The 26,639-nt window shown below is 37.3% G+C and overlaps 1 protein-coding gene across 1 annotated transcript in view; it reads right to left on the bottom strand.

Moving 5' to 3' along the window:
* SPTLC1 (serine palmitoyltransferase long chain base subunit 1) overlaps positions 1–26,639 on the bottom strand; it is a 124,568-nt gene that overhangs the window by 80,367 nt on the left and 17,562 nt on the right. The window contains exons 3-4 of the mRNA XM_036739000.1: positions 4,540–4,634; positions 386–479 (exon numbers count right to left, since the gene is read on the bottom strand). Of these exons, the coding sequence (XP_036594895.1) occupies positions 386–479; positions 4,540–4,634 (189 nt within the window). The remainder of the gene's footprint in view (positions 1–385; positions 480–4,539; positions 4,635–26,639) is intronic.

Below are 26,639 nucleotides of genomic sequence, written 5' to 3'. Positions count from 1 at the left end.
TTAAAGATGAAGACATTTAGGTCCAGAAAGGGTAACTAATACAAGTACTAAGTGAGTCAGAATTTGAATTCAGACCCTCTGACAACAAATCCAGTGCTTTTTCTTTTTTTTTTTTTTTGGCTATAGTGAGTCTGAATAAGCCAGTGAAATAAAGTTTAGTAAAATAACTATAATATACTAAGAAAATATAAACTAAGTAACAACTGGGAAAACAATGACTAACCATATGGTCAATATATGATCGGATCACAGATTTATAGTTGAAACATATGTCAGAAACGATTTAGTTCAGCCTCTTCGTTTTATATACAAGGAATATGAGAAGCAAGAGATGTTAATTGTGGCTCATCTCAGAAGTCAACAATCTTATCAGTAAATTACTTACCTTTACCCTAGAATTATCCAAGAGTCCAAGAAAATTAAATGATGCAAAGTTTATGCATTCCTTTCCATTCACCACAATGTTGTGGCCTGGGGGGCTAAGAAAAAAAAAGAAAAATAATTTTAAAAATATAAATCCATATTTTAGGGATAGAGATATCACCTTTTCCACTGAGCTCTATCTGCATACTGATATTCAATTTCTCCCATATAACAAAAATAAGAATACCTGACACTTAAATAGAGCTTTAAGTTTTGTTAAGCACTTTACATAAATTATTTTATTTTTTTCATCAATACAATGCCATAAGTACTTCAAGTATTTCCTATATCTTAACAATCAAAACATCACACTGAAAGGTCATTACAAATTTCAAATATACACATCCTTCAAGCCTTAATCAATTAACAGTTTACTATTTCCTAAGTATAATATAGGTAATATTCCTATGTTTCACTGTTCTAAAAAAAAAAAAGAAAGGAAAAAGTATACTAAGACGGGTAAATTGTTTGCATTAGCTTTAAGTCCAACTTGAGGAAGAAACAACACACAGAGTACTTTTGTACTTTGGAAAGAATTTGTAAAGATTATCGATAGGAAGGAAATAGACAAAAATTAAGATTAGAGGCAAGAATAAGTCAAAAGAAGCACCATGTTTCTTAGAAGTTAAGTAGTTTTTCAAAATAAACAGTTAAGTGAGAAGACTCTGAGAAGATGGCTCTCCAAAAACAAAAAACAGGGTAAAGCAGTTGTTCTCCTAAGACAATTTGAGAAGATCACAGAAATCATCCCAGAGGTTTGGCCTGAGTGAAACTCACACATCAACTCTGCTGAATCAACAAACAAACCCTGGGGGCAGCTTGGTTGAGAGACAGCCAAAGCCTTAGAAACTTTCATATCCCAGTCAGTGTGAAGGTCTGACAGCTGAGTGGGAAAAGACTGAAAGATCTTCCACTGTCCACATCAAGGGACTCCAAACACAGCTGTGCTGATCAGATGTATCTCAGGCTGTGGCTGGAGGGAGAAAGAGCTAGTACACATCTAATGAGTGCAGTAGCAAGGGGAAGGAACTCTTGGTTGCAGGCACTTACAGGACAGCAAGGTCCCCTGTTTCAGTTCCGGGGCAGAGAGAGAGCTGTAGTTTGCAGCCACTGAAGGGACAAAAGGGAGCAAGATCATTCGTGGTACAGTGTGGCTAGGAATCCTAGCCATGGTGAGGAGAGCCCAAGGTTGAGCCCTGAGACAGACCTCAGAAAGTAACAATAAGAAGGACCTGAGTCTTGGGGCATCATTCTCCATACCTTGGGACTACAATCTGATTACACTAATAGCTGCTAAAAACAAAATAAAACATTAAATAAATAAATTAATTAAAATGAGTAAGCAAAGAAGAAAGAACCCAACCACAGAGAGTTACTATAAGTATAGAGAAGATCTGGGTTCATATTCAGAGAAAGACAATGGAGCTGAAAAAGCCATTCCCTTTTCAATGAGAAACGTCAAATAGTTTGGAAGAACTTAAAATGGACATTAAAAATGAAATAAGAGAGATTGAGGAAAAATTAGGGAAAAAAAAGAGAGCGATCCAAGAAAATCAAGAATATCATGTCAACTGGAAATAGAGAATCAAAAATTTAAGGAAGTAAATAATTCCTTGAAAACTAGAACCGGTCAAGGGGAAGCTAATGACGTTCTAAGACACCAAGAAATCATAAAACAAAATAAAAATAAAGAAATAGAAGAGAAAGTAAAACATATTTCATCAGAAACACAACTGATCTGGAGAATGGTTCAAGGTGAAATAATATAACAATAGATGGACTACCTGAAAAATATGATTAAAAAAAGAATCTTCATACAATATTACAAGAAATTATTGAGAAAAGCTGCCCTGAAGTCCTAGAACAAGAAGGCAAAGTAGAAACAGAAAATATCCGCCAAACACCACCTGAAAAAGATCCCAGGAGGAAAACTTATAGGAATATCACAGCCAAGTTTCAAAGCTCCCAGATTAAGAAGAAAACATTGGAAGCAATAAGAAAAAAAACAATTTAAATATCATAGAGCTACAGTAAGGATTACACAAGACCGAGCAGCTACTATGTGGAAGGACTGTAGGCCTTGGAATACTATTTTCCATAGAGCAAAAGAGCTGGGATTACAGCCAAAGGTAACTTACCCAGCAAAATTAATTTTTAGACTACTTAAAATATCCAGAGGGTATAAAATACTTGACCATATATCTGTCAAAACAGACACAGGAACTATATGAACATATAAATATAAAACACTTTTTATACAAATGAACTCAGATCTAAATAACTGAAGTAATATTTATTGTTCATGGGTGGGTGAAGCCGATATAACTTTTAAAAAATGACAATTTTACCTAACTAATATATTTATTCAATGTCATCCCAATTAAATTACTAAAAACTATTTTATTAAGTTAGAAAAAATAACAACAAAGTTCTTTTGGAAACCAGGGAGAAAAGATGTAAAGGAAGTAGATTCAGCAGCATCAGACATTAAACTATATTATAAGGCCAGTGCATTGTTGAAATGTAAAAAGGACAATTTTGATTATTTTAAACAAAATTTTTCTTGTATAAATACCCATGTAGCCAAGAACAGAAGGAATGTAGAAAACTGTGAAAAAAAAACTTTCATAGACACGCTTTCAAATAGGATGTGAGTGGGATGGAATATTGCTGTGGTGTAGGGAAACGATGAGTTGGTTGATTTAGAAGAACATGGAAAGTACTTACATTTACAAAGGAAGATGCTATCCACCTTCAGAGAAACAGATGATAGGAGGAAATAAGCATAGTATGGTCTTTTTATTTTTTTAAATATATACATATATATATATATATATATATATATATATAAAAATATATATGTATATAAGTGTATATGTCTATTTATGAATATGTTTATAGATATCTATGTATATGTATCCATGCTTAATTGTAAGCTTCGTTAGAGTTGGGGGAGGGGGGAAGGAAAAGGAAAGATAAAGTAAAAAGTGCACAGCAGAGTACAAAAGAAAACCAACAAGAAGCAAAGAAATGCTGGTCAGCTTTGAAAACAATGTGTAGTTTATTATTTATATAGGTTTTCTTGAAAGGGAAATTTATTGTTTTATAATGAGTTCTCTCTTATGGTCTTCTGTGTATGTAGCAATTTTTTTCCTTTTTCTCATTTTGTATTTAAGTTTGAAGTAAAAAACTCACCAAAAACAAATAAATAAATAAACAGTTAAGGAAAGTCAGAGAAAGGGGGACAGGATAGATGCCATTTCCTAAAATCAGCAATTTCATTTCAGGAAATTCCGAAAAAATTGGGGGAAATTATTAAGGAAAAGGTAGCACATATCTGAATACAGCTACAACAGGTGAAGCTTTTTATTTTCAAGAGCCTTATACTATTTTTGTTCATTTTTTCTCAAGTGCCTTCTAAGACTCTTACCAAAAGAATAATATCCGTGGAGTAACTACATATTTTTCATTTGGAGAGAGAGAGATGACAACTGAATGTGACTAGAGGGGGCTAAGTAGTAAAAAATCATATCTAAACACCTTAACACCTTTAACTGGATTGAGAAAGAAGATTCAGGATTATTTATATAAGTGAAAAATTTCTTTCTCTCAACTACTTTTTCCACAAATTAATATCAGGTTATAACTTCCCCACTTCACCTTCCTCTTTTTCAAAGTGCATGTCACATGAGTTGGTAATATATTGAGCTGCCACATACTATTTCTACATTCTATAGTCCTTATTCCAGGACCTAACTTCACTTTCCTAATTCTCACTTCTGCTTCATTTTTTTTATCCTCCATACATTCTACAAAAACAAAAACACCTGAGAAAATCTGTGATTCTGTCAACTTCTATGTTACAAGACTTATAATCTACAAATGTTTCTAAGAGTAATATACCAAAGAAGTCTGTGATAACAGATGATAAACCTGTTGATTAACACATTGGAAACTATACAAAGAAAGCAAAACAAAGATCCTCCTTTTCAGAAGCTAACTAATACAACATTTCAGTTGAATTTCTAGACAGGAAAGAAACTTTATAAATTCCAACAAATACAGCAACAAAACTGGAGATTTTTAAATCCTCTAGAGTTGGCAAGCTATATTTACCCTGAAACAATGTTGTAGTTAAGGGCAGGATGGTCTTTCGAAACAGGAGGAACAAGAGGTTCTGGCTGCCACTCTTCAATTAATTCTTCCTTTTCCTATAGGGGAAAATGTCAGAATATATAACAATTTATAGAAAAAGTCACTTCATCAGAAAATCATCATAATATTTAAAATATTTTAAAATGTTAATCATAATAGGATTTTGCTTAATTTGAAAATTATCATTTTAAAGCATAAATATTTTATAACCATGATAAAATATATAGTTCTTGCTTTATCACAGTCACTTGGATTTAGCCCTTTCATGCCACAGCCATTTGGATAGTCTTGCTTTAAAAAAAAAAAAAAAGCTAAAAAATAATGAAGTCGTTTTCAAAAATAGGCCTGATTTTATTGCAAAATAAAACAATGTTTATTGCTTCCTGCCATAATTACTGCTGTGGTAAAACTGTTGTTATCACCAGACTTGCCCAGGCCAACCTTCTTTCTGTAGGCTCTTTCTCTACCTAGGTTGAGGGTCACTCCATCTGCACCCATATTAGCAGCTTAGGGTTCCTCAAAGAGAGAGATGCTGCTACAACTCTCAGGATCCTAAGGGGGAGATATACATCTACTACTTAGAACTCTAGCTCATGAGCACGAATCAGTGTGCTTCTCATTTAAAGAAACCAGTCAAGATCATAGTACTAAGTCAAAAATATGAAATACTTATTGCCAGAATACAAAGTGATAATAAAAACCTGGTATGCTGGGTCACGCTCTCCCACCAACGCACACATCATCCAATGGGGAAGAATGGGCACATATTACAGAAACCTAGAAGTGAGGCACATTAAGTAGGAAAACAAACGTCCTGGGCAACTCGGAACTCTAGGCTTCAAAGCTCGATGTCCTTGGTCCATTTAGGGAACAGACTGCATCACAAGTTACCTGCTTGGTGGAACTGCCCCTCTTCTGTGTTTCTCCAGTGTGATAAAGCTACTTTTCTGACATTCGAAAGCCACCAAAATTGTGTGTTAAGAACTTTTAGAAAAGTAGTTCACATACGCCTGCAATCTGTGCTACTCAGGTCCATTCCCTGGCTTTGTTTTCCCTTTTGTGCCATAAAAGACAAGTAAAGAGCAAAGTAGGCCAACCCATGAGAGATTTCTCCTCTCTCAAAGCTGAAGATGGACCTAGAGAGTGAGGCAGCCTTTCCCCAGTCAGCTCTTCAAAAGCAAAAGATTCGTTTTTTTCTGATCAGCTCCCCATATCAGAGCCTTCTCCCAATCAGCTTAGCTACTCACATCAAGAGGCGCTTATCTGACTAGTTAGCTGATCTCAACCAGGCTATGCTCCATTGGCTTCTGATGTCTTGCTTCTATAAGCAGGTTCTCTTATCAGTTTTCATCTTTTAAATCCCTAAATGCTCTTCTGATTTCTCTCCTGCCTGAAATCAAAGCTTTTTCAGGTGAAGTAAACCCACCTGTAACTTAGTTTAAGGAATCAAAAGTACTCGTATCTGTCAGATATGACACAGAGACCATATGCAATTGTCTTTTAGTAATGGGAAAGTCCTGGTTATCAAGGTTTCCCAGCTTTCAATCTCAAGATCCTTACAATCACGTAAATTAGTTGCAAGGAAATAAGCTATATTTGCATTCCTTAATTCCTTTTTTTCTTCTTCTTGAAGAGCTGTTTACTCCCAGGTTCTCAGAACTATTTGTGTCTATGCCCAAATAATAAGAGGCTACTTTTTCTTAAGTGTTTCACAAAAATGTCCTTACTGTTTTTAAAAAAAAATTTATTTTTAATTTATGGAATAAAACAAGCATTTCCATAACACTGTACAATAAAAAGATTGTAAATGAAACTGCAAATCTACCATGTACAACTTGTGTTTCTTTCAAATATACAACAAAATTATCATGTAAATTTTTCTCTCCTCCCATTAAAAAATCATTTTAGAAAATTCAGATGTGCTTCTAGGTAAGACCATTCTGAGAAATAAGTAGAGAATATGTTGCCCTGAAATTGGGTTTTACCTAATTACCAGTACACAAATAGCTATGTGTGTGTGTGTGTGTGTGTGTGTGTGTATATGAAATACGTATATATACATAGATATACGTAAAATTATCCTATACATACTTCTCTTGATCAGTTCTTACGAAATTTCTGACCTACTCTGCCACATTCCTAGAATGCAACATTACCCCTCCTTGACTCTCCTTAACTATGTGAACGAGATCTAACAACACCACTAATTCCATAATTAAAACAGGCACGTATTACAAACAATAGGCATGTATTTAGCCACTTCTTACTGCCGTGACAATCAGGACAGCTGTGAAAAACCAGTTCAAGAGCCACTAAAAACTAAATAAGTCCATTTTATCTCTTTATTCTATACAGATTTAATTATTTTGAACAGCCTTACGGTATTAATGTGGCTCTCCAAGCACAGACACTAGAGATGCCTAAGTGGTTTAGTGGAGAGAGTCAGAAGACATTGGTTTCAATCCTACATCTATTATGTTTACTACCTGTGCAGCCTCAGGCAAATCCTTTCATTACTCTAGGCCTCAGTTTCACCTACTAAACAAGAGTTGGAATCAAAATCTAACGTCATTTTCAGTACTAAATCCTTTGACTTCTTTATGATTCCACATGTGTACCACCTCTCTACCTCTTATGTTTCTGAGATGTCAAACATTTTTGAAAAAGCAAGTAAAAAAATTTTCATAAGTGCACTTTTAGGACAAAAATTTGAGAGTAGTTTTCTTGTTCCTCACTCACTAAACTACTGAAGTTGGAATGTCTAAGAGTCCTTCCTTAAAATAGGTTAATCATTAAATACTTGTAGTTATTAATTAATTTAATCATACATATTAAGAATGTGCTTACCCTAAAGGCTCTTTAAAGGATCCCATTTATATGATGTTTTAAGGGTTTACAAAGCACTCTCCTTATAACAAATACTATTACCCACTTTTACAAGTGTAGAACCTAAGACTTAGATAGGCTGTGACTTATCCATGGTCACAAAGTTAACAGGTGTGAGAACCAGACCAAGTCCAGCACTCTTCCCATTATATCATGCTGTTTCTCTAAAGCCCCATTAAGTCTAGGGCAGAAACAACAAAGACCTTACTGGCCAGTAGGAAACCAAAAGTCCTAGGTACAAAAAACAGAGGTAAATACTAGTAAACCATACTTATTTCTTGAAATTAATTTTGGGATTAAAAAAATCATTTTAGAAAATTCAGATGTGCTTCTAGGTAAGACCATTCTGAGAAATAAGTAGAGAATATGTTGCCCTGAAATTGGGTTTTACCTAAATTTTTAAATAGGGTAAATGAGTGGTATGATTTGAGTAGGACTTAAGTGTAAAATCAAAAAACTTTCTAGGCATTCCAAAAACCTAGTTATTGACTAGATTATGGCATACAGTATAGAGGAAAGACTTTGCATTAGAAGACCTAAATTAGGGCTATTGTCCAGTTAACTTCCTGACCATGCAACCTTGGGCAACCTAGGCCTCAGTTTTAAGGGAGTGGATTATATAATTTCTAATTCTAACTTGCAACTCTAAATCCTAGGATCTTTTGCATACCCACAACCTCCTAGACTCAATCCACAAAAATGTGCAGTCACTATTAATAATAACAGCCAATATTCACATAGAAATTACTATGTGTGGGGAGCTAGATGGTGCAGTGAGTAGAGCACCGGCCCTGGAGTCAGGAGGACCTGAGTTCAAGTCTGGCCTCAGACACTTGACACATTTACTAGCTGTGTGACCTTGGGCAAGTCACTTAACCCCAACTGCCCTGCCCCCCCCCCAAAAATTACTATGTGCCAGGCACCACATTAAGCACTAAACAATTTATTACCTCATTTGATCCTCATAACAACCCTGGATATTATTACCCCCACTTTACAGATGAGGAAACTGAGGCAAACAGAGCTTAAGTGACTTGCTCAGGATCACACAGATAGGAAATTATCTGAGGCAGGATTTTAACTGAGGTTTTTCAGAGCTTCTTTAGTTCTACCCAATGTGCCACCTAAGCTACCTGCTGCTAGGACTTCAATATTTTTATAGCATGCCTACTTAGGAGGGAAAATTCTTAATTAAACAAGGACAAGAGGCAATCATAGACAATTTTAATTGTGATTTCAACAATCAATAAAACATTTATCAAATGCCCATGGGCCAGGCACTGAGCCAGGTAGCTGGTGATAAAATGACAATACTGAAATAATCTCTGCCCATAAGGAGTTTACTTTCTAATAGACGAAATAACAAGTATACAAATAGCTGAAGGCTACACCCCACCCCAGCTCTGTACACACACACACACACACACACACACACACACACACACAGAAAATATTAGGTAATTAAGTAGGAGCAGGACCTACTGGACACTTCCATAATGCCTACAGACATGTGCGTGTCTCTCCTTTACTAGATGCCACTACTCCCACCAGCTGGCTTCCTGTACTTATCTTTTTCTTCTTAACTAAATTTCTGGAAAGTCATGTATAATTGTTGCCTCCACCTTTCTCTCCTCTCACTCTCTTCTAAATCTGTTGCAACCTGGCTTCTGGCTTTATCACTTAACTTAAACTACTGTCTCCAAAGTTAACTAGTACTTTTTTAGTTGGCTAATCGAATGGTCTCTTCTTGATCCTCATCTCTCATGACCTCTCTGCACCTCTTTGGCCCACCCAGCTAACCTGGACACTCTTCTGAGTTTTGGTAACTCTGCACTCTCTTACTTCTCCTACATGTCTGGTTACCTTCTTTCAAGTCTCTTCTACTGTATTATCACTTATGTCATGCCTACTACCTGTTTCATGCTCTATGGCCTCACTCTGATTCCTTTCTCCTCTATGTTTCCCTGGGTGATCTCTTTATCTCCCATTACCAAATCTATCTGGATGATGTTTTTTTCTGGACTTTGAAGGCAGGGGTAAGGAGGAACATTTTAGGCACAAGCAATGATGGCCAATACAAAGGCAGGAAAAAAAGAGGGATGGGTTTTCTTATGTGAAGAATGACAAGTAGGCCAATTGGCTAGACTTTAGGGAATGATGTGTAAAAAAGTCAGAATAGCTGGAGTCGGACTGCAAAGAGTTTCTGATGCCAAATAGAGGAATTTATATTTTATCATAAAGCAGGGGTTTACATTTTTTGGTGTATTATGGACCCCTCTCAAGTGAATTCCATAATGAAGCTTATGGATCTCTTCTTAGAATAATGTTCTGAGACCAAATCCCGGGTTAAGAATTTCTGCCATAAGAGTCAGAGTTAGCCATTTAAACTTCTTGAGCAAGGGAGTAATTGGCCAGACCTGTGCTTTAGGAATATCATTTCAGCAGCTGTGAGGAGGTTGGATTTGAGAGGACAGAGACTTGAGGCGGGCCGGTCAATAGGAGACAATTACAATAGTCCAGCTAAGAAGTGAAGAGGACCTGAAATAGGGTCATGTAAGTAAAGATAAGAGGTGGAAGTGAGCTAAGTTATGGGTAATTCACAAGACTTTGCAATGGATGGAATGCATGGGGTGAAAGAATGAAGTAAGGATGACTCTAACATTTGAAAATGGGGATGAATGGAGGACGATGGTGCCCTCGAAAGAAACAGGAAAGTTAGGGAGAGGATTTGGTTGGCATAGACAGTGGGGATAATGGATTCAATTTCAGACATGCATCAGAAATCCTGTTGGAAATGCAAAATCTGCAGTTAGTGATTCCACCCCGTACTTAAAGAGATGACTCCCAGACAGATCGCTGAACCAACAGGAAGGAGCTGATGAAAGGAAAAACTGGAGTGCAGGGAAAATAAAGTTGTTGTTTTGACATAAATTACTCCATTTTATGATGAAGTATTTTGATGTTTGTTTTTCAATATAAAGATAACCATATTCTGGTATAGGTTGATAGGTTCAAAAACAACTGACAAATACAACAGACACTAAAATAAGAGACCAACAATGGGAATGTTTGGTAAACTCTACCTTATCAGGTATCAATCAAATTAACTGGTAAACAAAATAGATTACTGGCTACCAATCAGAACTTGGGTGTAACAATAATGGGCATAGCTAGAAATGTAGAAAACCCACAGAAGGCCTGCAGCTTTTAGTCTTGCTTTTGGGTCAAGAATAAGACTATATCCTCTGTCCTCCACACTTGAGACTCACACATCTTTTCCTTTTCCCCCACTTCTCCTTGATTGAGGGCAGCACTGATTTGCCAACTTGCCAAGCAGCTACCTCAGAGGGAGACACATGACCTCAGACTGGGCAGAGAGGAAATTTTGTTGAGTACTGATACAAGACATACTTATTGGGAAGCCCTGGGCAATCAAGTTGATGGCTTGTTCCTAGGCGGTTAATGTTTGTACTGCCTAATGCATTTAATTAATAAAGTTTGATTGCTAGCACTGAGAAGTATAAGTCTAATTAGTGTTTCTATCACATTAGTTAATGGTATGTAACTAATTTATGTAATAGTAAATCAGTTTTCCACCTGCACAATGCATTAAAGAGCAAGAGAAACGATAAGTTAGGATACAACATTGGGATAATTTCATAATTAGGGTATGGGGCACTGATAATGATACAGCAAAAGATACTTAGAATAAGCAGCCAGACAAGTAGAACAAGAATAAAAGAGAAAGCAATGTCATGAAAACATGGAGAGGTTTGTAAAAAAAACAAAAAAACCACGTGTGTGGCGGTCAAGAAAATTATATGAAGTAGAAAGGACATTATAAAACTAATTCCGTGCATATAATGGACAAATAGCAAAAACAGAAAATTATCTGGGCCCACAAACGAATAAGAAAAAAAGTAGGCCTTTGGCAAATTTCTCCCTAAAAGCGCCCCCCTCCTTTTTAAACCAATATTTTCCAAAAATATTCTTCTAATCAATCCAAAAAGTAATTTGTTAAACGCTTATGTGCCAGACCCTGTGCCAGGCACTGGGGATACAAAGACAAAAGTGAAAGTCCTTCCCCACAAAGAGTTTATATTCAGGGCAGAGCCAACATGGCAGCTAGAAAGCAGGGACTTGCGTGAGCTCCCCCCCAGGTCTGTCCAAAAACCTATAAAAATGGCTCTGAACAAATTCTGGAACTGCAGAACCCACGGAATAACAGAGGAAAGCAGGGATCCAGCCCAGGACAGCCTGGATGGTCGCTGGGTGAGGTCTATCGTGCACGGAGCTGGGACGCGGAGGGGAGTGGAACCCAGGGTAGGCGGCAGCAGGACCAACCAGACTGGGAGCTGGGCACTTCGGGCCCTAGTGCCTTGAATCAGTGAGCTGTGGCAGTTAACAGACTTCTCAACCCACAAACACCAAAGACAACAGAGAAGGTTAGTGGGAAAAGCTGTGGGGAGTGAAAGGAGCTCCCTGTTCGCCACCACCACTGGGGCAGCGGAGGTGGTGCAGCTCTGAGGACAGAACTACAGTTGCAGTTGCTTCTGGCCCCAGGCCCACCTGGTGGGAGGAATTAAGTGGTGGATCAGAGCAGGAGTGCACAGCCTGCTTAAGATCTGAGTCCAGTCTGGGCTGGCAGTTCTTGAGGAAGAAGGAGTGCTGGTGTGGCAGGGCTTGCTGTGTAGAAATAGCTCTGAAAACAATAGCACAGCCCCTCAAGCTTGGAACAAAACACTGTGTACTCTATAAGCAGTCATACCCCAACAAAAAACTCAAGGGTCAAGCAGTTGGCTGGGTACACGGCCAGGCAGCGAAAACGCACTCAGATTCAGACTCAGACTTTGGAATCTTTCTTTGGTGACAAATAAGACCAAAACATACAGCCAGAAGAAGTCAACAAAGTCAAAGAGCCTACATCAAAAGCCTCCAAGAAAAACATGAACTGGTCTCAGGCCATGGAAGAGCTCAAAAAGGATTTGGAAAAGCAATAGTACAGGAAGTAGAGGAAAAATTGGGAAGAGAAATGAGAGTGGTGCAAGAAAACCATGAAAAACAAGTCAATGACTGGCTAAAGGAGACCCAAAAGAACACTGAAGAAAATAACACCTTAAAAAATAGACTAACTCAAATGGCAAAAGAGCTCCAAAAAGCCAATGAGAAGAAGAATGCCTTGAAAGGCAGAATTAGCCAAATGGAAAAGGAGGTCCAAAAGACCACTGAAGAAAATACTACCTTAAAAATTAGACTGGAGCAAATGGAATCTAGTGACTTGATGAGAAATCAAGATATTATAAAACAGAACCAAAGGAATGAAAAAGTGGAAGACAATGTCAAATACCTCACTGGAAAAACCACTGACCTGGAAAATAGATCCAGGAGAGACAATTTAAAAATTACTGGACTACCTGAAAGCCATGATCAAAAAAAGAGCCTAGATATCATCTTTCAAGAAATTATCAAGGAGAAATGCCCTGATATTCTAGAGTCAGAGGGTAAAACAGAAATTGAAAGAATCGACCGATCATCTCCTCAAAAAGATCCCAAAAAGAAAACTCCTAGGAATATTGTCGCCAAATTCCAAAGCTCCCAGAGCAAGGAGAAAATACTGCAAGCAGCCAGAAAGAAACAATTTGAGTATTGTGGAAATACAATCAGAATAACACAAGATCTAGCAGCTTCTACAGTAAGGGATCAAAGGGCTTGGAATATGATATTCTGGAGGTCAATGGAGCTAGGATTAAAACCAAGAATCACCTACCCAGCAAAACTGAGTATCATGCTCCAAGGCAAAATATGGATTTTCAATAAAATAGAGGACTTTCAAGCTTTCTCAGTGAAAAGACCAGAGTTGAACAGAAAATCTGACTTTCAAACACAAGAATCAAGAGAAGCATGAAAAGGTAAACAAGAAAGAGAAATCATAAGGGACTTACTAAAGTTGAACTGTTTCGTTTACATTCCTACATGGAAAGATGATGTGTATGATTCATGAGACCTCAGTATTGGGGTAGCTGAAGAGAATATATATATATGTGTATATACACATATACATATAGATAGAGAGAGAGATATAGACAGAGGGCACAGGGTGAGTTGAATATGAAGGGATGATATCTAAAAAAAACATAAAACCGAATTAAGGGATGAGAGAGGAATATATTGAGAGAGGGAGAAAAGGAGAGATAGAATGGGGTAAATTATCTCACGTAAAAGTGGCAAGAAAAAGCAGTTCTGTTGGGAGGGTAGAGGGAGCAGGTGGGGGGGAATGAGTGAATCTTGCTCTCATTGGATTTGACCTGAGGAGGGAATACCATACACACTCAATTGGGTATCACCCCACAGGAAAGAAGGAGGAAGGGGATAAAAAAGGGGGGACAATAAAAGGGAGGGCAGATAGGGGGAGGAGGTAATCAAAAGCAAACACTTTTGAAAAGAGACAGGGTCAAGGGAGAAAATTGGATAAAGGGGGATAGGATAGGAAGAAGCAAAATATAGTTAGTCTTTCACAACATGAGTATTGTGGAAGGGTTTTGCAGAATGATACACATGTGGTCTATGTTGAATTGCTTGTCTTCTTAGGGAGGGTGGGTGGGGAGGGAAGAGGGGAGAGAATTTGGAACTCAAAGTTTTAAAAGCAGATGTTCAAAAAAAAAGTTTTTGCATGCAACTAGGAAGTAAGATATACAGGCAATGGGGCATAAAAATCTATCTTGCCCTACAAGAAAGTAAGGGAAAAGATGATGGGGGGTAGTGGGGTAACAGAAGGGAGGGTTGACTGGGGAACAGTGTAATCAGAATATATGCCATCTTGGAGTCAGGGGAGGGTAGAAATAGGGAGAAAATTTGTAATTCAAACTCTTGTGAAAATTAATGCTGAAAACTAAAATATTAAATAAATAAAAAACCATTACAAAAAAATAGCTTATATGCAAAACTGGAAACAAAATATATGAGACATTTATGTATATTAAAAAAGTAGATACAAGTTAAAGGGGAAGTTACCAGTAGTTAAGTGTGAGGGAAAGTATATACATACGGGGAATGCAGGATGGACAATAAAGGCTCCATGTACAGGGTGGCACTTGAGCTGAGCCTTGAAAGAAACTAGAGAATCTAAGAGATGGTGGTAAGGACGAAGTACAAATTCCAGTCATGAAAGACAGGGTAATGGCATAAAGATGAAACACGCAGTTCTGTGCATGAGTGGCAATAAGAAAGTTAAGGTTACTAAACCGTAGAGAAGGGGCAGGTAGGTGGCTCAGTGAATAGAGCACCAGCACTGGAGTCAGGAGACTTGAGTTTAAATCTGGCCTCAGACACGTGACAATCACTAGCTGTGTGACCTTGGGCAACTGACTTAACCCAAATTGCCTTGCCATCCCCCTCCAAAAAAATTTTTTTTTAAAAAACCACAGAGTATATGAAAGGGGTAATGTGTATTAAGGCTGTAAAGGCAGGTGACCGACCAATTAAAAGGCTATTATAATATCCCAGGCAAGAGTTGATGAGAAGCTAGGGTGATAGCTGTGTGGCTAGAGAAAAGAAGACATACACAAAAGATGTGGAGTTAGAACTGACAAGATCTGAAAACTGACTGGACATGCAGAGCGAGGAAGAAAGAATAGGCAAGGATGATGCCAATGTTTGTTGGGGGGACTGGAAGGATAGTGGTGCCTCTGACAGTAAACAGGAAAGCTCAGAAGAGAGGTTGGCATTGGGGAAAAGATGATGAGAAGTGTTTTGGATATGCTGAGTCTGAGATGGATACTAGATATCCAGCTGACAGTGTCTAACGGACACCCACAATTAGGAGGCATATTACAACTGATGATGTAGCAGATGAAACTGAAGAGTGGTCAGACGATAAGAAAAGAAATAAGAGCAATGTCAAAAAACACCGGAGGAGTGTATCCAGGAAAAGGAACTCAATGTTGTCAAATATTACAGAGAAGTCAAAAACGAAGAGCACTAAGAAAAGCCATCAGACTTGGAAATAAAGAGTTCAGTGGTAATTTAAAAGAGGGCAATTGCAATCGAGTGGTGAGATGAGAAGCCATACTGCAAAAGGTTGAGAGAAAGTGGAAGCAATGAGTATAAACAGCTTTTTTTAAAAGTTTGCCTAAGAAAAGAAAAAGAAATAGGACATAGAACTGCACATAACAGATTTATGGTTTTATATAAAGTCCTCGTTTAGAATATGAAAATGGTCATGATTGCTGACATTTGGAATAAGAGATCTCTTTTATTATTGTCTCTTGGAATTGTTTTACAGAAATACTGTTGATTTTTGAGGGTTTATTTTGTAACTTGCAACTCAGCTGAAGTTACTGATTGTCTCAATTAGTATTTTTTTCTAAGCAAATAGGGATAGTTTTATCTCCGGTTTAACTTCCTTTGTGTTTTAATTTTTCTCACCTTATTGCTAATATTTCCAGAATTATATTAAAGAAAAGGGGAGCATGGGAATCCCTGATTTACTTAAATGCTTTTGGGGAAAGTTCCTAATGTATCCTTATTACATACCATGCTTGCTATTTGTTCTAGATAGGTACTTTTTATGATAGTAAAAAAGGCCCCAATGTTGACATATATACATGTTTTATTTTTCCCCAATTACATGTTAATTTTTTTAACATTAAAAGAAGTTTTGAGTTCAAAATTCTATTGCTTCCTCCCTCTCCTTTCCCTCCTCTCTGAGAGCAATCAGACATAGGTTATACATTTGTGATCACGTAAAAAATTTCCATATTAGTCATTTTGTACAAGAAGAATTTTTTAAAAAAAGAAAAGTGAAAAATATCATGCTTCAGTCTATATTCAGACAGTATCAATTCCTTCTCTGGAGACAGCATGCTTCATCATGAGCCCTCTGAGATTAGCTTGGATCACTGTATTACTGAGAATAGCTAAGTCACTCACAATTCTTCATCGTACAATATTGCTGTTGCTGTGAACAATGTTTTCCTGGTTCTATTCACTTCACTTCACATCAGTTTATATAAGTGTTTCCAGGTTTTTCTGAAATCATCCTGCTTGTCATTTCTTTTTTTTTTTTTTCCTTTATTTATTTTTAGTTTACCACACACGGTTCTACATAGTTTTAAGTTCCAGTTTTTCTCCCCTCCCTCCCCCCTCCCTCCCCAAGACGGCATGAAGTCTCATATAACTGTCATGTATAACTTCGCATTGAATTAATTTATGCTCTATTCAAGTCGTGGAGAAGAATTTTGACCAATGGAATGAATCATAAGAAAGAAGAAACAGAACCAAAAAAAAAAAAAACAACAACAAAAAAAAAACCCAAAACCAAAAACAAAAGAGAAGCAGAAAAGGCGAGCATGTAGTGTGCCTCAGTCTGTATTCAAACTTCGCAGTTCTTTCTTTGAAGATAGCATTCTCCATCGTGAGTCCCCTGGATTTGTCCTTGCCCCTTTAGGTTGCTGAGAGAAGCGCAGTATGTCAGGGTTGGTCCTCACGGAATCCACATATCTGTGGCTGTGCACAACGTTCTCCTGGCTCTGCTCCGCTCACTCAGCATTATGTCGTGTAGGTTTTTCCAGGTTGTTATGAAGTCTGCATCATCCCCATTTCTTATGGCACAATAGTATTCCATCACCTTCATATACCACAGCTTGTTCAGCCATTCCCCAATTGATGGGCATCCCTTTGCTTTCCAATTCTTGGCTACCACAAAGAGAGCTGCTATAAATATTCTTGTACATATGGGTCCTTTTCCCGCTTGCGTGATTTCTTTGGGATACAACCCTAGAAGTGGTATTACTGGGTCAAAGGGTATGAACATTTCTATAGCCCTTTGGGCATAGTTCCACACCGCCCTCCAAAATGGCTGGATCAGCTCGCAACTCCACCAGCAATGCAACAATGTTCCAATTTCCCCACATCCTTTCCAGCATTTATCATTCTCCTGATTTGTTATTTTAGCCAATCTGACAGGAGAGATGTGGTATCTAAGAGTTGTTTTGATTTGCATTTCTCTAATCAGCAGCGATCCAGAGCATTTTTCCATATGCCTGTAGATAGCTTTAATTTCTTCCTCTGAAAACTGTCCTGTTCATATCCTTTGACCATTTCTCAATTGGGGAATGGCTTGTATTCCTATATATTTGGCTCAGCTCCCTGTATATTTTAGAGATGAGGCCTTTATCAGAGATACTAGTTGCAAAGATTTTCTCCCAATTTTCTGCTTCCCTCCTAATTCTTGTTGCATTGGCTTTTTTTGTACAAAAACATTTCAATTTGACATAATCAAAATTATCCATTTTGCATTTTGTAATGCTCTCTATCTCTTGTTGGGTCATGAATTCTTTACTTTTCCACAAATCTGATAAGTAAACTATTCCTTGCTTTCCCAAATTACTTAGAGTATCAACTTTTACTCCTAAATCATGAACCCATTTTGACTTTATTTTGGTATATGGTGTAAGATATTGGTCTATGCCCAGTTTTTGCCCTACCATTTTCCAATTTTCCCAACAGTTTTTGTGAAATAGTGAATTATTAGCCCAGAAACTGGCTTCTTTGGGTTTATCAAAGAGTAGATTGCTAAACTTGTTGATTTCACCTACTTGTGTACCTATCCTATACCACTGATCCACACCCCTGTTTCTTAACCAGTACCAGGCAGTTTTGATGACTGCTGCTGTGTAGTACAGTTTAATATCTGGTGTGGCTAAACCACCATCCCTAGCATGTCTTTTCATTAATATCCTAGATACTCTAGACCTCTTGTTTTTCCAAATGAATTTTGTTATTATTTTGTCCAGCTCAGTAAAAAAAAATTTTGGTAGTTCGATTGGTATGGCACTGAATAGATAGATTAATTTAGGTAGAATTGTCATTTTTATTATATTAGCTCGGCCTAACCATGAGCAACTGATATTTCTCCATTTATTTAGATCTGATTTTATTCGCGTGAAAAGTGTTTCATAGTTATGTTCATATAGGCCCTGGGTTTGTCTTGGCAAATAGACTCCCAAATATTTTATAGTGCCTTCAGTAACTTTGAATGGAATTTCTCTTTCTATCTCTTGCTGTTGGGCTTTGTCAGTAATGTATAGGAATGCTGAGGATTTATGTGGGTTTATTTTATATCCTGCAACTTTGCTAAAGTTGTTTATTATTTCCAGTAGTTTTTTACTTGATTCTCTAGGATTCTCTAGATAAATCATCATATCATCTGCAAAAAGTGATAATTTAGTTTCTTCTTTTCCTATTCTAATTCCTTCAATTTCTTTTTCTTCTCTTATTGCTACAGCTAATGTTTCTAGAACCAAATTGAATAATAGGGGTGATAATGGACATCCTTGTTTCACCCCTGATCTTATTGGGAATGCATCTAGTTTATCCCCATTACAAATAATGCTTGTTGATGGTTTTAGGTAGATGCTATTTATAATTTTGAGGAAGGTTCCCCTTATTCCTATGCTTTCTAGTGTTTTTAATAGGAATGGGTGTTGTACTTTGTCAAAGGCTTTTTCTGCGTCTATTGAGATGATCATATGGTTTTTGCTAGTTTTGTTGTTGATATGGTCAATTATGCTAATAGTTTTCCTAATATTGAACCAGCCTTGCATTCCTGGAATAAATCCTACCTGGTCATGGTGTATTATTCTCGTAATGAGTTGCTGCAATCTTTTTGCTAATATTTTATTTAAAATTTTTGCATCAATATTCATTAGAGAAATTGGTCTATAATTTTCTTTCTCTGTTTTAACTCTACCTGGTTTAGGTATTAGTACCATATTTGTGTCATAAAAAGAATTTGGTAGGACTCCTTCTTCTCCTATTTTCCCAAATAGTCTGCAAAGTATTGGAATTAGTTGTTCTTTAAATGTTTGATAGAATTCACATGTAAAACCATCTGGCCCTGGAGATTTTTTCCTAGGGAGTTCATTGATGGCCTGCTCAATTTCTTTTTCTGATATGGGGTCATTAAGAAATTTCACTTCCTTCTCTGTTAGTCTGGGCAGTTTATGTTTTTGTAGATATTCATCCATATCTCTAAGGTTGTCAAATTTATGGGCATACAGTTGGGCGAAATAATTCCTAATTATTGTTTTGATTTCCTCTTCATTAGAGGTGACCTCACCCTTTTCATTTTTTATACTGGTAATTTGATTTTCTTCTTTCTTTTTTTTAATCAAATTGACCAAAGGTTTGTCAATTTTATTGGTTTTTTCATAAAACCAGCTCTTTGTTTTATTTATTAATTCAATAGTTTTCTTGGTTTCAATTTTATTAATCTCTCCTTTGATTTTCAGTATTTCTAATTTGGTATTTAATTGGGGGTTTTCAATTTGCTCTTTTTCTAGCTTTTTCAGCTGTATGCCCAGATCATTGATCTCCTCTTTCCCTATTTTATTCATGTAGGCATTTAGAGATATAAAACTTCCCCTAAGAACTGCTTTTGCTGCATCCCATAAGTTTTGGTATGTTGTTTCATTATTGTCATTCTCTTGAATGAAATTATTGATTGTTTCTCTGATTTGATCTTTGGCCCACTCACTCTTTAGAATTAAATTATTTAGTTTCCAATTAGTTTTTAGCTTATTTTTGTCATGGTTCTTTATTAAAAATGATTCTTATTGCATCATGATCTGAAAAGGATGCATTGACTACTTCTGCTTTTCTGCACTGGATTGTGAGGTTTTTATGCCCTAGTACATGGTCAATTTTTGAGTATGTGCCATGTACTTTTGAGAAGAAAGTATATTCCTTTTTATCCCCATTCAGTTTTCTCCAGAGGTCTATCATATGTGCCTTTTCTAAAATTCTGTTTACCTCCTTAACTTTTTTCTTATTTATTTTGAGGTTAGATTTATCAAGTTCAGAAAGGGGGAGGTTGAGGTCTCCCAATATTATAGTTTTGCTGTCTATTTCTTCCTGTAACTCCCTTAACCTCTCCTCTAAGAATTTGTATGCCTTACCACTTGGTGCATATATGTTAAGCAATGATATTGCTTCATTGTTTATGGTGCCTTTCAGCAGGATATAATGTCCTTCCTTATCTCTTCTAATTAGATCTATCTTTACTTTTGCTTTGTCTGAGATTAGGATTGCTACACCTGCTTTTTTTACTTTAGCTGAGGCACAATATATTTTACTCCAGCCTTTTACCTTAACCCTATGTGTATCCCCCTGTTTCAGATGTGTTCTTGTAAACAGCATATTGTAGGATTATGGTTTTTAATCCATTCTGCTATCTGCTTCTGTTTTGTGAGAATGTTCATCCCCTGCACGTTCAGGGTTATGATTTCTATCTGTGTCTTTTTCTCCATCCTAATTCCCCCTGTTTATGCTTTTATTTCTCGGTTTCCCCTTCTCCTCCCCAACAAAGTTTTGCTTTTGACCGCCGCTTTCCTCAGTTAACCCTCCCTCTTTATTCCCCTCCCTTATCTAACCGTTACCCACTTGCTACTTCTCCTCTTCCTTCTGCCCTCCCCCCTCCCTTTTTCCCCCCTTTCCCTCCCACTTCCCGTAGGACAAGTTAGATTTCTAAACTTATCCGAGTATGTTATTCCCCTCTTGAACTAGATCAGATGACAGAAAAGCTCAAATACTGCTCTTCTCCCTCCCTTCTTTCCCTCTACTATAATATGTTTTTTTTGCCACTTCCTTTGGTGTAATTTACCCTTTTCTACAACCTTCTTACCACTTCCCTCATAGCCCTCCCTTTATATCTCTTATTTATATTTTATATCTTTACATCAGTCAATTTATACAGGCATTCACAACCTATGTATATCCCTTTCATTTGTCACAATAGTTGTACCATTCACAAGAATGACTTATATATGTATATGTATATATATATATACATAAAAAACATACATAAGATGATATAATCCCACATAAAGATGTAAACAACCTAAGCTTATTGGTTAATGAAGTTTGTGGGGTTTTTCCCCCTGGTTACCTTTTTATGTCTCTCTTGAGGTTTGTATTTGGAGATCAAATTTGCCATTGAGTTCTGGCCTTTTCATCAGGAAGGTCTGGAATTCCCTTATTTCATTGAATGTCCATCGCCTTGCCTGGAAAATTATGCTTAGTTTTGCTGGGTAGTTGATCCTTGGTTGTAGTCCCAGCTCCTTTGCCCTTCGGAATATCATATTCCAATTTCTCCTGTCTTTTAATGTGGAAGCTGAGAGATCCTGCGTGATCCTGACTGTAGTTCCACGATATTTGAATTGCTTCTTTTTGGCTGCTTGCAGTATTTTCTCCTTAAGTTTATAGCTCTGAAATTTGGCTATAATATTTCTTGGTGTTTTCAGTTTGGGATCTCTTTCAGGGGGTGATCGGTGAATTCTTTCAATGACTATTTTGCCCTCTGGTTCTAGGACCTCTGGGCAGTTGTCTTTGATAATTTCTTCGAAGATACTGTCAAGGCTCCTTTTTTCATCGTGGATTTCTGGTAGACCAATAACTCTCAAATTGTCTCTCCTGGATCTATTTTCCAGGTCAGTTGTTTTGCCAATCAGATATTTCACATTTTTTTCTATTTTTTCATTCTTTACATTTTGTTTTATTACTTCTTGATGCCTCATAGATTCATTAGCTTCCACTTGCTCAAGTCTAATTTTAAATGAGTTAGTGTTTACATTTTGCTTTTGAGCATCCATTTTCAATTGGTTGATTTCACCTCTCAGGGTGTCCTTTTCTCTCTCTAGATTCTGAATCTCCATAGCCATTTCGCCAATCTTATTCTTTAGGGACTTGATTTCGTCAGTGGATTTTTTCTCCCTTTTTTCCATTTTTTCCATATTTTCTTTTAGCTCCCTAATTTGGTTTTTAAAATCCTCTTTTAGCTCTTCCAGCAGTGCTTTTTGGGCTGGAGACCAGATCATATTAGCTTTTGAGGTATCTGATGTATCTACCGTGTCATTGCTATCTTCTTCTAAGTCGATATTTTGATCCTGCCTGTCTCCATAAAAAGAATCTATTGTCCTCGGTTTTTTTGTGTTCTTCTTCATGTTGGATTGCCTTTTGCTGGCGTTAGAACGAATTTCTATCTGTGAGTCTCAGGGCTTTCTGTCCCAGCTTTCTTATTCTGGGGGTTGTGAGTCTAAAATTATAACCTTCAGTTTCCTGAGGTGTGGGGGAGGGGTCTGGCTCCCTGGCGTCTCACTCCCTATGGGTGCTCTCCAGCACTTGCTTTTCAGCAATGGTCTCAGCCGTTTGTTGTTTGAGCTGATGACTGGCGCTTCCCCTGGGGGAGCAAGGTTACGTCTGGGCTCCTGGCTTGGCCCCCTGCCGACTCTTCCCCTCTGGGACTAATGAGCTTCTAGTATTTGTCCTGTGAAGCCCCGCTACTCTCTCCTCTGTTTCAGTTCTCTTTTTTTTTTTTTTTCCCGAGGAATTCTCTGGGTGAGGGGGGGGAGGGGTTAGAGCCGCTTACCTAGCCATTGAGTCTTCCGGAAGTTCAAGAGGCCGAGATCCTGGGTTTTGCAAGCGGCAGGACTGGGTGTTTTCGCGGCTGGTGGCGTTGCGCTGCCTCTCGTCGCTCCCAGAGACTGCCGTCCTGTGTTGGGAAGCCTGGGGATCTCTGCCGGTTTCGGGCGCCCAGCTTTCTCCCAGCTCGTCTCCCACGTGGATTTCCCGGCCGGCCGCTTCCGCCTTGGTCTGGAGCAGCTCCGCACCGAGCACTCTCCGCGCCTGCAGGTTCGTTCCTCTGGCCTTTCAGACTCTCCCGGCTCGGAAATTTGCCCCACGCAGACTGCTCGCGGTTTCTGACTCTCTCAAATCTGCTCAAATTCACTTTTTTATGGGAATCTGACAGACCTTGTGAGAGAGCTCCGGTAAGAGGCTGCCTTCATGCGGCCATCTTGGCTCCGCCCCCCTGCTTGTCATTTCTTACAGCACAATATTCCACTAAAATTATATACCACAGCTTGTTTAGCCATTCCCCAAATGATGAGCATCCCTTAAGATTTCCAATTCTTAGCCACCACAAAAAGAACTGCCACAGATATTTTTGTACAAATAGGTCCTTTTCTTTTTCTTCTTGATGTCTTTGGAATATAGACCTAGCAGGGGTATTTCTGGGTCAAAGGGTATGCACAGTTTTATAGCCCTTGAACATAGTTCCAAACTGCTCTCCAGAATGGTTGGACCATTTCACAACTCCATCAACAATGCATTAGTGTCCCAGGTTTCCCACATTTGTCATTTTCCTTTTCTGTCATATCAGCCAACCTGATAGGTGTGAGGTGGTATATCAAAGTTGTTTTCATTTTCATTTCTTTAATCATTTGTGATTTGCAGCATTTTTTCATATGATAATAGATAGCTTTGATTTCTTTGTCTCAAAACTGCCTGTTCATATATTTTTATTTTAAAAATTTCCTTGTTAATCTTGACATTTATTTCTTCTGGGTGAATTTTGTTATTATTTTTTCTAGCTCTATTGTTTTTGGTAGTTTGATTGGTATGGCACTGAATAAATAGAATCATTTAGACAGAATTATCATTTTCTTTCTATTGGCTCAGCCTACCCACAAATAATTAATATTTTTCCAATTGCTCTAACTTTAATTGTATGAAAAGTGCTTTGTAATTGTGTTCATAGAGTTTCTGAGTTTGTCTTGACAGGTAGACTCCCAAGTATTTTGTATTACCTACAGTTATTTTAAATGGAATTTCTCTATCTGTTGCTAACTATTAGGCTTTGTTGGTAATGTATAGAAATGATGAGGATTTCTGTGGGCTTATTTTGTATCCTGCAACTTTGCTAAAGTTGTTAATTATTTCAAGTAGTTTTTTTTAGTTGATTCTTTAGGTTTCTCTAAGCATATCATCATATCATCTGCAAAGAGTGATTTTTTTGTTTCCTCACTGCCTAGTCTAATTCCTTCAATTTCTTTTTCATCTCTTACTGCTATAGCTAGCATTTCTACTATAATATTGAATAACAGCGGTGATGATGGGCACCCTTGCTTCATCCCTGATCTTACTGGGAGACTTCTAGCTTGTCTCCATTACAGAATGCTTGCTGATGGTTTAAGATAGAGGTTACTTATCATTGTAAGGTAAGCTGCATTTATTCCTATGCTCTCTAGCATCTTTAATAGAGATGGGTGTTGTATTTTGCCAAAGGGTTTTTCTGCATCTACTGAGATAATCATATAATTTCTGTTGGTTTTGTGTGTTGGTAACCAAAAATGGGCTCCTTAGCACTTAGTTCAACAAATGCCCTTGAATAGTTTGGCTTTTGTTCCCTTTGAGTAATTCATTGAGACTTACTAGGTGCTAAGCCCCAGGCCCAAACTCTATTAGGTGCAAAACCTTAGTGGGTGTGGATTGGCAACTAAGGTGGGGCCCAAGGTGGGGCTAACTCCAGGGAGGGCCTAGTTTACATGTCTGGGAGAGCAGAGGCTTTTAGACCATGTGGGTTTAAGTCCTCCTCTTGTGGGTAAGTTGCATGTGTGACTCACCCCTGACCCTGAAAAAGATATAAAAACCAGGGGTTGGCTGTCTGTTCCTTGGAGCTCTTTGCCACAGCAGTGGTGGTGCATGACCTTGGGCCAGCCCTTGTTCTGAGCTCCCAGGCTGAACCTAGATGTTGGTAACTATGAATTGTATTGGGTCTGTCTGTTGATATTTGTAATTTGTTTGTATTTTATTCTGAAGTTCAGGGTGCTGGATTTTTCCCCTGAACTAAGTGAATGCTCTCTGTATGCTGGATTAAAGTAAACTTGTCAACCCCTTCACCTTGTTTTCCTTAGTTAAGCAGATCAAAAGAACCTAGGCTGTTGGCAGCTTTCCGGGTGCTGGCTGTGGGTGGATCTTATACCCCCACAGAAGCTGCTAGCCGGTTATTCACATGGTCAATTATGCTGATAATTTTCTTAATATTGAACCAGCCCAGCATTCCTGGTATAAATCCCACCTAGTCATAGTGTATGACTCATGTGATATTGCTGTAATCTCCTTGCTAGTATTTTATTTAAAATTTTTGCATCAATATTCATTAGGGAAATCGGTCTATAATTTTCTTTCTGCTTTGGCTCTTCCTGGTTTAGGTATCAACACCATATTTGTGTTGTAAAAGGAATATGGTAGGACTCCTTTTTAGTCTAATTTTCCCAAATAGTTTACATAATATTGGAATTAATTGTTCTTTAAATGTTTGATAGAATTCACTTGTGAATCCATCTAGACCAGGGAATTTTTAATTGGGAAGTTTACTGATGGCTTGTTCAATTTCTCTTTCTAAGATTGGATTAAGTACTTTATTTGTTCTTTGGTTAATCCAGGTTATTCATATTTCTGTAGATATTCATCCATTTTGCTTAGATTATTAGATTAATTGGCATGTAACTGGGCAAAATAGCTGCTAATAATTGTTTTAATTTCCTATTCACAGGTGGTGGATTCACCCCTTTCATTTTTGATCCTAGTAATTTGGTTTCCTTCTTTCCTTTTAAAAATCAAATTAACAAACAGTTTATTTATTTTATTGTTTTCTCCCCATAAAACCAGCTTCTAGTTTTATTTATTAATTTAATGATTTTCTTACTTTATATTTTATTAATCTCCCCTTTGATTTTCAGGATTTCCAATTTGGTATTTAATTGCGGATTTTTAATTTGTTCTTTCTAGTTTTTTTTTTTAGTTCATGTCCAAATCACTGATCCACTCTTTCTCTATTTTATTAATGTAAACAATTAGAGATATAAATTTCCCCCTAAGTACCACTTTGGCTGCATCCCATAAATTTTAGTATGTTGTTCCACATTTGTCATTTTCTTTCATGAAATTGCTAATTTCTATGATTTGTCTGTTTAACGTGATCTTTTTGATCACGGCTTCCAGGCGGTTCAATAATTCTTAAATGATCTCTCCTAGATCTCTTTTCTAGGTCAGTTATTTTTCCAATGAGAAATTTCACATTTTCTTCTATTTTTTTAAATTTTATTTTATTCTATCTTGATGTCTCATAGACTCATGGATTCTATCTTGATGTCTCATGGACTTGCCCAATTCTAATTTTTAAGCAATTATTTTTTTAATTTGGTTTTTGTACTTCCTTTTCCATTTAGCTAATTCTACTTTTTAAAAGTTATCTTCTTTGGTAAATTTTTGTGTATCTTTTTCCCATGGTACTAACTCTTTTTTATGATTCATTTCTTTTCCCATTTCTTTCTTCT

Source organism: Trichosurus vulpecula, chromosome 9 (genome assembly GCF_011100635.1).
Source record: "Trichosurus vulpecula isolate mTriVul1 chromosome 9, mTriVul1.pri, whole genome shotgun sequence".
NCBI classification, from domain to species: Eukaryota; Metazoa; Chordata; class Mammalia; order Diprotodontia; family Phalangeridae; genus Trichosurus; species Trichosurus vulpecula.
Note: the sequence above shows the minus strand (reverse complement) of the source record. Positions and strands in the feature narration are given on the sequence as shown.